The sequence below is a fragment of the Triturus cristatus genome, chromosome 9, assembly GCF_964204655.1.
Source record: "Triturus cristatus chromosome 9, aTriCri1.1, whole genome shotgun sequence".
In the NCBI taxonomy this organism is placed as follows: Eukaryota; Metazoa; Chordata; class Amphibia; order Caudata; family Salamandridae; genus Triturus; species Triturus cristatus.
The window spans coordinates 479,431,870-479,445,421 of NC_140592.1; the positions used below are offsets into that span (position 1 = coordinate 479,431,870).

A 13,552-nucleotide genomic window follows, 5' to 3' on the forward strand; every position below is an offset into this window, starting at 1 on the left:
TGCAATTGCTTCACCAGGTAAGTATAGTTTACAGTTAGAGAAGTGAAACTGAAATAACAGCATTTGGGAAAAGGGAGTGAATAACGTGAAATTGCAGCATAGGGTAAAGAAATTACAGCATACGAAGAATGAAACCGAAGTTGAAGAAATTCTGTGACGGGTGAAATTAAAGGATAAATCGTGCAGGGGGGCAGGGAGGATGGAACAGGAGTAAAAATGAACCAGGGTGCAATCTGAAAAGAAATAAGGATCTAATGCAGGAATTACATTAAAAAAAGCTGTGCGACTATGCAGTGAATTAGATTGCCCAAACATTTCTGCAAGGAGATTGTTCAGATATTAAATCAAGTTACAATTTTTGGAGTTCAGTTAAGAAGATCACGTCATTCTGATATTAGAAATTTTATTAGAATTGTTTATGTTTAAAAAACAACAATATAAAATGTTTATTTATTCTAGCCCTAGTGCAAATCCTGAAACAACTCAAGCAATACAGAGAAAGGCAGTATCTGGTGCCTGACTAACTCACTTAACAAGGTCTCTTGCTGCCTGTTGGCCACCTGACAATAGCAACCATTCTGAGCCAAAATGCTGAGACAACGGTTTGAGTTGATCAAATCCTAGCCTCTGACATTAGGGCTTGAAAAGAAACACAAACTAGGCACAGTCAGAACCATGAAGGGATTTTAGCTGTTGAAGATAAATGGAGATTAACTTCAGTGCCGGGAGTAGCAGTGTTTACAGTTCCACTCAACCTGCTCTGAATCCATTCAAATCCTTAGCGTGTTTGCCACTCACTTTCCTATTTGGCCATGAGTGAAATGTAGCCATTGTGCCCATTCGCTCAATCACCTTGCTGCCGAGACTAACATAGGATGCTTATTATTGCTACATGTGCAAGTGTTTCTTTTAGTGCTGTGTGGATCCATGTTCAAAGGGAAGCCTTGCAGAAGAGTTGCAAAGGACTTTGTTAGATGAATCAGACCAGTGACAGCCACGAGAGGCCATCTACAAGGTAGAAAACGAATTGTCAAAAATTAGAGCCTTCATTGTCCTACCAGAAGAATTGAAACAACGGGAGGGCATCCTTAGAATAAAACCATGGACATTAATCATCACTCTTATTCAATCGAGAGGGAATTGGACCTAGAAATAGCAGTTATTCACATGCCTTTTGCACAGAGACGTCTAGAACTTAAATTCCCCCTTCCTGGTTCACAGAACTTTGTAAGTTGGGGAGGTCTCCCATTAAACATAAAGCCATGACAATAAGGGCAGCGATGCAACCTTAGGAAACAAAGCAAAGATGACCACTCCTGCGTCATTCCTTAGTACACATCCACAGCTTGATAAGCATTAAAGGCAATAAGAACGTGCTGAAAAGTCAGGTCCCATAAAACAGGTAACATTGATCCGTTCAAGAAGCAACTCTCGCCTGAACCATCAGTCTCAGCAGTGCCTCCTAAAAATAACTGCGTTGAAAGATCGGCGCCAGGCACAAACGGGCGAAACACTGCAGAAGAGACTGTAATCACAATTGCCAACACCACCATCAATCCTTGATTTTGGCTGCTGGACCCGAATTCTCCAGCTTAGATAACCAAATAAGTGAATGAGCCATATAAGGTAGGGCAACAAAACCATCACAAAGGTTTAGGCCAAAGTTTAAGTGCAGTGGAAAAAATATATAATCAAACTAAACAGCAAAACATTGCTATATTCAACACATATATATTCCTTTGGTTTCATCCAATAACAAGGTCCTCTTTGTCCATCAAATGATCAGCTTAGTCTGGTCCTTGAAGTCCAGGGTTGGCAGCAACACACATCCCAGTGTGTTCAACGCATCATTTAATATCACAGCCGAGCCAAGTAACCATCCATTCTGCACAATAATCGAAGTCGAAGGTGGCAGTCCCACTTGCGTCTTCAGCTATTTAGTAGCTAAGCTCGTCGTACAGAGTATTTACCTTTCTGCAGCTGGGAAACATAAATTTTTGTCTTGCTGCCGTCCCTGCGTCGCAGCCATACCTCTCCAGTGCTGACGGCAGTAATGATGGCACTGATGAGAGAACACAATAGACAGAGGTTAGAAAACAATTTTACTAAAGACAAAAATAGATAAAAATAAGGAATTCAACAAAACAGCAGTGCTACCTAAAACGAATATTAGCTATTTTTCAAAAAGTCTTTCTAGCCTATTTTATGATGGGGAAAAATACATTTATTTACTTGATAAATTGTTCATTATAAAATATGCACAGCTTTTACTATGATTAAATAGTTTAAATTAGGGGTATAACCTTTCATCACAAAGCAATATGTGGTATGAAATGTGGTTGTTTTACATATAAAATAAAAAGATGCTCACTCTTCGATCTGAGGTCTATCTGGAGGGCTTTTCAGAAATCTAACTGACTAGCTCAGTTAAGGAACTCAAAGGAATTCTGGCAGAACCAGTGATTTAACAGTGTTCCAGTTCAGCTCCATTAATGTCAATGTTCAAACTTAGTTCATCCAAGGTCAGTCAGAACCTGAGGCGCGGTGGGAGATCTACTCATGGCTAGCTCACTTGACAGTCTGTACTTAATATGATATCATCCTTGGTCTTCCAACACCAACCATGAATAGAAATGAGAAGTACGATTTTACACCTGTAGAGAGCACAATACAGGTCACTTATGGTTAATTTATCAGGCGGCTTTAATTAGATTAGTGATCCGAAATAGAGATTTTTCCAACCTTTCTTCCCCCTTATTGGTTTACAGGTCCTAATGCCACTCTTCTTTAAATGGCCTGTAAGAATAGGGTAAACAAAGACCTCCCTCTGCTCTTAAGTACTCGTAAGAGCCAACTTAAAAGCTAATCTCTCAAATAACTGTGTTGACTGAGAAGTACATGGCCTGGACAAATGCAGGCTAGTTGTTGATTACTTTAAACCTATTAACCACTAGAATCTAGTTGAGAAAGTCTACAATGCTCAGCTAGGAAATTAGTCAAATAAGGCTTCTTCACATTCATGAATTCAAGATGAGTTCAAGAACCGTCCTCCGCCTTTTGCTAATCTGCAATTCAGACAGGAATACTGTGCAAAAAAACATTACAGATTGTCATTTGGGTGCACCCGTACGGACTTAGACTTAAAAATAAATAATGAAAACCGGCTTATGCCAGCTCTTGTACGACAGCAAGCTGACTGACCAGTGAATGTTAGGTATGGGGCTGCAGGTGGCGGACTGAGCAAGTGATACTGATTGAGCTTTTTAAGGTAGGGAAGTAGTTGTAATCTATGTTGGGTTGAACCAATACCGTCTCATACACAAAGGTAGAAAGCAGCAGCCCAAGTTGGGTGGTTAATATTTTGCTCGAAAGTGAAGGTGTCCAAGACAGTAAGTGCTGATAAATGTGTTTTTTCCAGAAAAGGTTAGATGCACTCCTGCATGACAATTTCAGGGTTAAGTACAATGGTATTCTGTTAAGGCCAGGGTTTGGTTTGGACACCTGCACGTTTGTGTAGTACAGATACATGATAGGCAGGAGTGGATCAAAGTTTCTGGAGCTAGGGTGAAGAACCTGCAGGGACTAGATCAAGAGTGGTTTAGAAAGTCTGGAGGTCAACATAAGGGCAATGCCAAATAAAAAATAAATTAAAAAAAAAAGAGGCCTGGGCCTGCTACTCAAAGATAACTTATGAATCTTGTTACAAAGAGGAAATTGTACCTAATCATCATGCTAGACCCTTTGCTGTGACACAGTGGATGCTCATTATGTCTAATAATAAGGGACACAATGGTTATAGGTCAGTTCAGTTGTTACAGTTTTAATTATGTCTCTTGGAAAGCCAGCATCAAAAGTCACATCATCATGGCACAGGAGCCTCCTGTAATTGGCTGTTGCTGATTTGCGCCGGGAAGGATCAGCTGTAATTCTTGCCTTAGGGGTATACTATGAATTATGACGGCTCTGATGTTAAAGACACAGAGGCAGCTGAAGTGAAACTATTCTCTTACTGTGAACACGAGGAGACGGCAGTTGCAAGCCCAATGGCTTTTGGTGCAGAAAGTGTTGCTATTAGACCTTCGGATTTCTAAGCCCAAATCACCTTGTACAAAGACCTCAGTTAATGAAATTTCAGAAGGGAAATGACATAATCAATCTTTATAGATTCAGAGGTTACAGGGTGGATGAAGGTAAAGTCGAAGACAACAGAAAGAAACCAAACACACCGAAATTATACCTAGACAAAGATCAGAGAACCCTGACAGCTTTGAAATTGATCTAAATTGAAAAGGCTAAAACTTTTAGAATCAAAAACATCCCCAACTTTTCAATGTCGAAAAAACTAAGACTCTGAGGGACCAAAATAAAGCTTTGGAGAAGCTTTGTGGAACCTAAGCGTAGACAGAAATGAAGTAGCTAGCTTCTCACATTCATTCCAAAATAATGGATAAAAGCGACACAGTGAGGAAACTCTGAAACATTTCCCTATTATTGAGATGTCATCAGATATCCATTGAGACAACAAAGTCTGGTTATAAGTATACTCATAACCCTCTGAAAATGGAGGCTGTAAAAGTAGACAATGGTAAAATATGGGAAGATAATAAATCACACGATCATGACCTCAAGGAAGGAATACCTGACCACACATCACCCCCGATGATTGGTCTGTATATTTCACTAACTGGAGGGGGATAGAAATCTATGTGTGCCAACTGGAAGAGGAGCAGAACAGTCCAGCTTTGTTTTAGATAGACATGCCATTACAAAAAAGTGTTTAAACCAATGGTGCCAAGTGTAATTCAAAAGGGGAACAAGGCCCTTGACTTCTAAGAAGTCACAAGTAGCATGGAGCTTAAGAAAAAGTTACTGTAAATAGATTATATATATTTTTTCTCATGCTGAGGCAAACTAATTTATTTTGGCCACATGAGAAAAGAGACAAAACCCAACAATTCCTTCAAGAAGACTACATGATAAGGAAAGTAAGTGGTAGGAGGCAGCTGGTCAGAAAATTTAGAGATAGAATACAATGCAAGTTCTACCGCTCTCCTAAGCAACTATGGCCTTCAACAATGGGAAGAAGAGGAAGTGTTAATATAATGCCTTCATTAGGAATACAGGAAAATGGGAGTTGCTTTGGTCCAAGATGGGATATTTATTTCCAATAATTCGAAGTTAGCGCACACAAGAAATGGACAAACGAATCATGTTTCATACAAATGAAGAAATTGTGGCGTGCTACTCAGAAACGAGGAAGCCCACCTCGCTATTATAAACTGAAATATTGCTGGTGAACAGTCACCAGTGTACTGAGTGCACTGCGATGGAAAGAAACAGTTGGAGTAGTTTTGAACAACTAAACTGAGTTACCGTGAAGTCTAAATGTGTTTAAACTGTAATGAAAAGACCAACAGTCTAATAAACAATCAATTAAACAAACAACACTTGATTTGTTGCTAACTCATTGTATTAGAAACGAAAAACACAGTTACTGTTCAATCTGCAAACAGTCAAATGATTGAAAAATAATAATAATACAGTCAATAATGAACTGCCTTAGAGCAGTGAATTTTATCGTCAATTCTAGAGAGAATCAAGAACAAGCCCAATGCATTTCGGGATGATACTCATCCCTTCTTCAGGGGCAGCTGAAAAAAAATGAAAACAGAAACAACATTGAAAACCGTAGCTATGTACATACATGAAATTTTTTGTAATCAAACGTATACATTATGCAGCGTATCAAGGCACAAAGAATTCGCAACTGGCCTGATTCAAAACTTTGGCAATTCAATAGAAGAGATAGAATGTTGCAGAAGTGCAGGAAGGAGTAAATTACTCTTAATTGTGATTAAAGAGTATATGCGAAGTACCCAGGAGTAACCGTTGTTAAAAACGTATGGAATGGAAAACACCCGTGAAAGTGAGACTGGGAAAAATAAGAAAGAAGCTTGGGTTCTTACTGGTGTGCGAAGTGACGATTCAATGCGAAACTAACCAGAAGCGCCGAAGGCTGCAGGACACTGAGATAAACAATGGAAAATAGTCTCAAAACTAACTCATAGTGAAGTGGATGAATAAAGTATGGACAAGACTGCACACGACTTACTCTCATGCGATGCTGGTGAAATGCTGTATCGCTATTGTATAGCTGAGTCAATGGCTGTTCTGCTGTGTGTGAAAGCTCGAGCTGACTGTGGGGAAAAAAAGAAAGAAAAACCGGAATGTAACGAGGAGACGAAAACGACTCATGCTCAAAGTTGGAGCCGAAAGGGAGACGGGAGGGTAGGAACGGGGACTTACCCGTGAGCTGTGTGAAAGATGTTGAGTCCTCAGATGCTGTATTCGGGCGGGAATAAATCTACCAATCTATCATCCCTTCATCCTCGTTTTTTACTTTCTCTATGTTAACTTTATTCTACACTTCACCATTAACAGTTGCATTCCCGGCAGTCTCACTGTCCAGTCCCCTTTTGATCTTTATCACGTCCGTCAGGACGTGTTCACGCAGTTCGTCTAATTTAAACATTCGGCCAGTCAGTTTCCTGACTACCGTTCCTCCTGGAGGTTCACGCATTCAGCAGCCCGTTGGTAGATTTATTCCCGCCCGAATACAGCATCTGAGGACTCAACATCTTTCACACAGCTCACGGGTAAGTCCCCGTTCCTACCCTCCCGTCTCCCTTTCGGCTCCAACTTTGAGCATGAGTCGTTTTCGTCTCCTCGTTACATTCCGGTTTTTCTTTCTTTTTTTTTTTCCCCCACAGTCAGCTCGAGCTTTCACACACAGCAGAACAGCCATTGACTCAGCTATACAATAGCGATACAGCATTTCACTAGCATCGCATGAGAGTAAGTCGTGTGCAGTCTTGTCCATACTTTATTCATCCACTTCACTATGAGTTAGTTTTGAGACTATTTTCCATTGTTTATCTCAGTGTCCTGCAGCCTTCGGCGCTTCTGGTTAGTTTCGCATTGAATCGTCACTTCGCACACCAGTAAGAACCCAAGCTTCTTTCTTATTTTTCCCAGTCTCACTTTCACGGGTGTTTTCCATTCCATACGTTTTTAACAACGGTTACTCCTGGGTACTTCGCATATACTCTTTAATCACAATTAAGAGTAATTTACTCCTTCCTGCACTTCTGCAACATTCTATCTCTTCTATTGAATTGCCAAAGTTTTGAATCAGGCCAGTTGCGAATTCTTTGTGCCTTGATACGCTGCATAATGTATACGTTTGATTACAAAAAATTTCATGTATGTACATAGCTACGGTTTTCAATGTTGTTTCTGTTTTCATTTTTTTCAGCTGCCCCTGAAGAAGGGATGAGTATCATCCCGAAATGCATTGGGCTTGTTCTTGATTCTCTCTAGAATTGACGATAAAATTCACTGCTCTAAGGCAGTTCATTATTGACTGTATTATTATTATTTTTCAATCATTTGACTGTTTGCAGATTGAACAGTAACTGTGTTTTTCGTTTCTAATACAATGAGTTAGCAACAAATCAAGTGTTGTTTGTTTAATTGATTGTTTATTAGACTGTTGGTCTTTTCATTACAGTTTAAACACATTTAGACTTCACGGTAACTCAGTTTAGTTGTTCAAAACTACTCCAACTGTTTCTTTCCATCGCAGTGCACTCAGTACACTGGTGACTGTTCACCAGCAATATTTCATATTTATTTCCAACACATGCTTAAATTAATTTTTAAAATCTTCAGATATGGTCAATCATCAATGATGTTCTGGATCAGTCATCAAAAGATATATCTGGCTTTGTACAAGGGCTTTAGCTTTAAAGTTCAGAAGCATGTCATAAATCCCTCATTGAATGGTGAACGTTTATTAGGCAATCCAGTTGGTGATATGGAAAAAAGACTAACAAAGTAAAGACAAGGGGAGCTTTGCAAAGTCAAGGTTTCTACAGGCGAGGACCTATGCTCATAGCAGATCAATCAGAAAAACAACATACTATGAACAGTGATAAGGCGATCAACATTTAAAATACAATCATAATTTGTCTCATGGCAGCAAGGAAAACAGGCACATTCACATAATCCATTTCCTGTTGCAAGCAGAGGAAAAGGACATAGAAAAAGAGCTTTGGTCCTACCGTCAAGTGGCATTCTTTACATGTACCCACTGGGATACCAAACAGGGAATGTCTGAGGTTTTTTATGAGCAATGAGCCAAACTAAACTCTGATAGTCATACACAATTCTTTGTAAAACCAACAACATTAAGACTAACATTAAACCTGCAATGCTGCTTGAAGAAATTAAAGGACTTCTACAAACAAAGGCAACTAAGGAGATTCTACACCCAGAACAAGATGAGGGAATGTACTTGCTAGGCTTCCAAATGCCCCACAAAACCCAAATATGTGATGCACTAATACCAATACTGAATCTACATCCACTCAAACATCAGAACAGCATTCAAAACGACCCCATTGCAAGAATTCATGCCAGTGCTGCAGAAGGAACACGTCCTGGTGAGATTAGACTTAAAGGATGACTACTTGCACACTACAAGCACCGAAGACACAGAAGGGATTATGTTACTTAACCTGTAAGCATTTGCTTGCGTCATGTAGTGCTGTAGATTCACAGGCTCTGCATACTACTGCCGTCTAGTGTTAGGTCAGGATGTGTGCAAGCTGTTTTTCTTTGAAGAAGTCTTTCGAGTCAAAAGACAAAGTGACTCCTCCTCTTGGTCACAGTGCGCATGGATATCAACTCCATTGTTAGATTGTTTTTCCTCAGTCGGGTGAGAATGGAGTGAAGAACGTATCAGTAAAGATATGTCCACGCGAACAAAATAGTGTAAAGGTACCGCAACCACCACAGGTGTTGGGAGAGGAGGGTGGGTACACGTGAATCTACAGCACTACGTGCCACTAACAGATGCTTACAGGGTAAGTAACATAATCAGTTCGATTGCATGTGTGGTTATAGATACACATGTTCAGTTTGGACTGTAAAGCAGTTCCTCTCCAAAAGCGGTGGCTATCCTGTGGGTGTTGCAGACGTAGCACTGCCTGTCCTACATTGGCTCGTCGGCCTGCTAAAACCCACAAAATAATGCTTAGTGAAAGTATGCGGTGTAGACCATGTACCAGCCTTGTAGACCATGTACCTGCCTTATTGGGATATTGCCCAGGAAAGCCATGGCAACTTCTATTTTATGGCTAGAGTGTTGCCTAGGGGGTGTAGGCAACGTTCTTTTAGCTTTGGCATAACATGTCTGAATGCATTTTATTATCCATCTAGAAATGCCTGTTTTAGATATGTGCCTGTTGGGGAAGGTGGGGGTGGGAGGGGGGGGCAACAAAGTTTTTGTTTTAGTCAATATTATACATTAGAGTTCTTTTGACATTATGATATTAAGAGTTCTTTCTGCAACTGAATCCAGTTGCGGGAAGAAGACTGGTAATTCAAATGACTGATTGAGGTGTAAAGATGAACCGCTTATTGGAGGAAATTTGGGTTGGTTCTAAGGTCTATCTTTTGTGTAGATGGAAGAAAGGTTCTTCTAAGATTAATACATGGAGCTCACTGACATGCCTAAGTGAAGTAATGGCCACCCAAAAAACAACCTTGAAAGATAAGAATTGTAGGGGACATTTGTACAATGGTTCAAATGGTGACCCCTAAGTCTGGTAAGTACTATATTGAGATTCCATGCTGGTGAATATGGAACTCTAGGTGGAATTATTCTTTTAAGACCTTCCATGAACAAGGGTAAATGCTGCCTGCTTTGTAGATAGACAGCAACTGCTGCTAAATGTAGATGGGGCAGAGACTGTTCTTCCATAATAGCTAACGTTTTTCTCTCATCCAATTTGACCGACTTAGCATTACAAGGGAACATACTTTATTCTACTTATGTGCATCATAATGCCATCAAAGTGGTAATTCCCTTGCCCCGTTAGCAATTTGCAAGTAACTACTGATGGCTTACGACTCAGGTGGAGAGCTGTTGAGCCCGCCCAACTTTTCATTACTGTGATTACTGAGAACCCAAATTTGGTTGAGATTTGTTTAACAGACAATGACACAGAACATGAAGTGGTTGGGCTTCCACCCTGCTTTGTTTGAATATTAGGAATAAGTTATTGTACCCACCAGGTATTCCCTTTACCAAGCCTAGGTGGTTTAATCACAAATCGCTAATTGCGTAAGGCACTCGCAGTTACCCCGAGGGACCCCTTGGAAGTGGCAACCTGATGTAGAGTTTATAAAGAGGTAACCCTTAGAAGGAAGAGGGTAGTGCTGCAACATCAATAGGATTGCCTAGTGTGGTCAGCAGCAACAAGGAATGGCAAATCATTTTGGAGGGTAGTGTCTGACATGAAGCACCAGAGTCATGCAGCCACCCGGATATCTTGCCGCATCGCCACCGATGATTGGGAAGACCATTTTACCAAAATGATGAGGAGACTCAAACCACGAGCACTCCTGCTATGGAATTCAAAGTAGCCTTAAGAGAGGTGGAAGACGCTATCGGCCATAGAATAGGAGGTATGGCCCCTAGCTTGGATGGCGTCCCAATTGATCTTATCAAGCAGAGCCATGAGTTCTGGGCACCTTTACTGGTGAAGATTTTTAACGGCTGTCTCATTTCCCACTACCCAGCTCTTGGACTACTACTATATAGTGCCAATATTTAAAAAGGGGGATGGTTCACAGCCTAGCTATTACAGATCCATCTCTGATTGACACCATGGTAAAGATACTTGGGAGGGTTCTCTATAATAGAATAAGAGAGCGGGTTGTGGAGAAGTCTATCCTGAATCCATGCCAATATGGTTTTAGGAGCCAAGTTGGAACGATTGAGCAATACTTAACTGTCTCTTATCATTGGGAAATGCACCAGAGCGAAACAAAATCCCCTTTACTTGATTTTTACGGCTCTGACCTCAGCGTTTGATTATGTTAATCACTCAAAGCAGTAGTCAAATCTTCTTTTGCAGCAATAGTGCACTTTTTCACTTATTTGCACAAGGGCATGAGGGCTATGGTCAGAATAACCACAAATTACAAGGTTAATTCTGAAATAGGTGTTTTTCATGGAGTTAGACAAGGATGTGTCTTGGCACCACTTCTATTTAACTTGTATATTAAGAACCTCCATCCTTTTTTAATGAACATTACATTAGATGTCCCACATATTAAAGGCTCCATACTACCCTCACTCCTGTACGTGGATCATACTGTCCTGATGGTCCTGTGCCTTTTAATTCATGGATTTGTAGATTTTATAGACACACTTGACCTGCAGACCAATTTTACGAAATCTTACATCATGGCCTGCTGCCCTAAGAAATTTAATTTGTCTACTTTTCTAATAGAGAATAGGACCTTAAATTGAACTAGCACTTTTTTTTTTATACTTGAGCCAAACATTTGCGGCTACGGGATCTTGGGTACCACATTTTACACATTGTAGAACAAAACTCGCAATGGCGATCTGTCCTCTATTTAGATTACTTCAGCCCAGAGGAGGGGGCGCCCTACAATCCCTACTGCAAATTTATAAAGCACAATGCATACCCACTGCAATGTATGTGGCCAAAGTTTGGGTTAGCCACAAATATAATATCGCCCAGAACGAAGAGAATAGAATAGATTTTGCAGAAAGGTTTAATGTTACGTATCTCATCCTCTCATTTAATCGGTTATAGAGAGTTGTACATCCGGTACATAAAAGACTACATTAGAGCCCAACCACCCTTAGTATGGCTGGCTGTTTGGAAAAATAAGAAGGCGAGCCTCAGAGATATTAATAAGGACTGCCTCAGCTGTAACAAAGGTTCCGAGATCCCCCTGGCTCGCCAGTTTGGAATCTAGCTTGTGTTCGGTCAACTTTCAGCAGGTTTTTACGGAGACACACCTTAACGTTAATATAAAACAGTTGCGCCAGGCCCTACACCAGGCCCTTTATGATTTAGGCGACACTGAAAGAATGCTCACAGAGGGGCGGAAGAGGAGCGTGGCCTCTAGTATGAACTCTGTACCCCTAGGCCAGATTGCACAATATAGGACCAGAACAACGGGGCATGGGAACGGAGCTTACTGTTGCGCTACAGGGCAGGTATGTCGAAATAGGTTACGTTTTCCATTCTTGATTCTTTGCCATGCGCATGTGATGGAAAGTCTGGTCAAATGATGCTGCATTTAAACATTGTCTGTGGATAATATGCTATGTACTCAAGCCATTTTTTGCTTCCCCTTATAAAAAAAGTGTCATATTAGTAATCTCACAGAAGGCCTAAATGTACTCTTTCAACTCATGGATGTTGAAGTAATAATTCATCAAGGTGCATTTCCGAGAGCAGCGGTACGAGCTCATGGGTTATTGAAAATGGAGTAGACTTGCTATAATGCTTAATGTATTGCTTGTCTTATTTGATGAGACAGAATTTTAGTTGTTTTTATGAATTGTTTTTATTGTGTATGCATTTTAGCATGTATTTTATCACGTGTATCTTTGCACTTTTATGGATACTTTGGTACTCAAAACGTTTTTGAACTTGATGAAGACATTTAGAACTGTAAGCAAGGCCAGAGGTCTGACAATGCAGAAGGTGGCAAACAATGTTTTTTACAGTTGCATGAACCAGATTATTTTGTTTGCTGCGACAGTAGAAAAAAATCTTTTCCACTTGGCTGCATAACATTTGAAGGTCTTTGAAGGTAGTTGAAGGTCTATGCGCTTCTTTAAGAGTAGTCATACATTCAGAGGGAATGATTTGGGTGCCTGATTTCTCCATGGTTCTGAACGAGAAGATACAGGTTGAGGGGAAGCTTCTGGTGGACATCTACAGAGAGAATGAGCAGTGTCGTGAACCATGGTTGCCGTGCCCAAGTGGGGGCTACTAGAATGAGGGTGAAGGCAAATGCTACTTACCAGTATGCATCTGTTCTTGGCATGTAGAGCTGCAGATCTACACACTGTGCATAGATCGCTATCTGGTGTTGGGCCCGGATGTTTGCAGTTGTTTTTCCTCTTGGAAAGTCTTTGGAAGTCACAGGGTACGTGACTCCTCCTTTGGATCGTATTGCGCATGGGCTTCGGCTCCATCCTCAGAATGTTTTTCGCCAGCAGGGAAATGATGGAGTGTAATAATAAACAGTGATGATGCCCATGTGTGTTGTATCTAAATAAGATAAACTGGAACAGATAAAGGTAGCCGGGGAGGCGGGTGGGCGTGTGTAGATCTGCAGCTCTACATGCCAAGAACAGATGCATACTGGTAAGTAGCATTTGCCGTTCGAGGCATATGAGCTGCAGATTACACACTGTGCGTAGATTATATAGCAGTACCCATCCTTAGCGGCGACCACCAGTATCTGTTGCAGTGGTTTGAAACAATGTTTTGAGTACAGCCTGGCCCACACTAGCTTGTTGCTTAGTTTGCACATCTACACAATAGTGTTTAGTGAAAGTGTGCAGTGTTGACCATGTAGCTGCTTTGCAGATATCATCTAAGGGGATGTTCCCTAAGAATGCCATGGAAGCCCCTATCTTATGTGTAGA

General features: G+C 40.7%; 1 protein-coding gene across 16 annotated transcripts in view; it reads right to left on the bottom strand.

The window, feature by feature from the left end:
• Nucleotides 1-386: 386 nt before the first annotated feature.
• BRMS1 (BRMS1 transcriptional repressor and anoikis regulator) overlaps nucleotides 387-13,552 on the bottom strand; it is a 292,161-nt gene continuing 278,995 nt past the window's right edge. For all 16 annotated transcript variants that reach the window (XM_085625430.1, XM_085625422.1, XM_085625426.1 and 13 more), the window contains one exon: nucleotides 387-2,062. In XM_085625430.1, coding sequence (XP_085481556.1) covers nucleotides 1,945-2,062 — 118 coding nt within the window. In that variant the 3' untranslated portion in view covers nucleotides 387-1,944. The remainder of the gene's footprint in view (nucleotides 2,063-13,552) is intronic.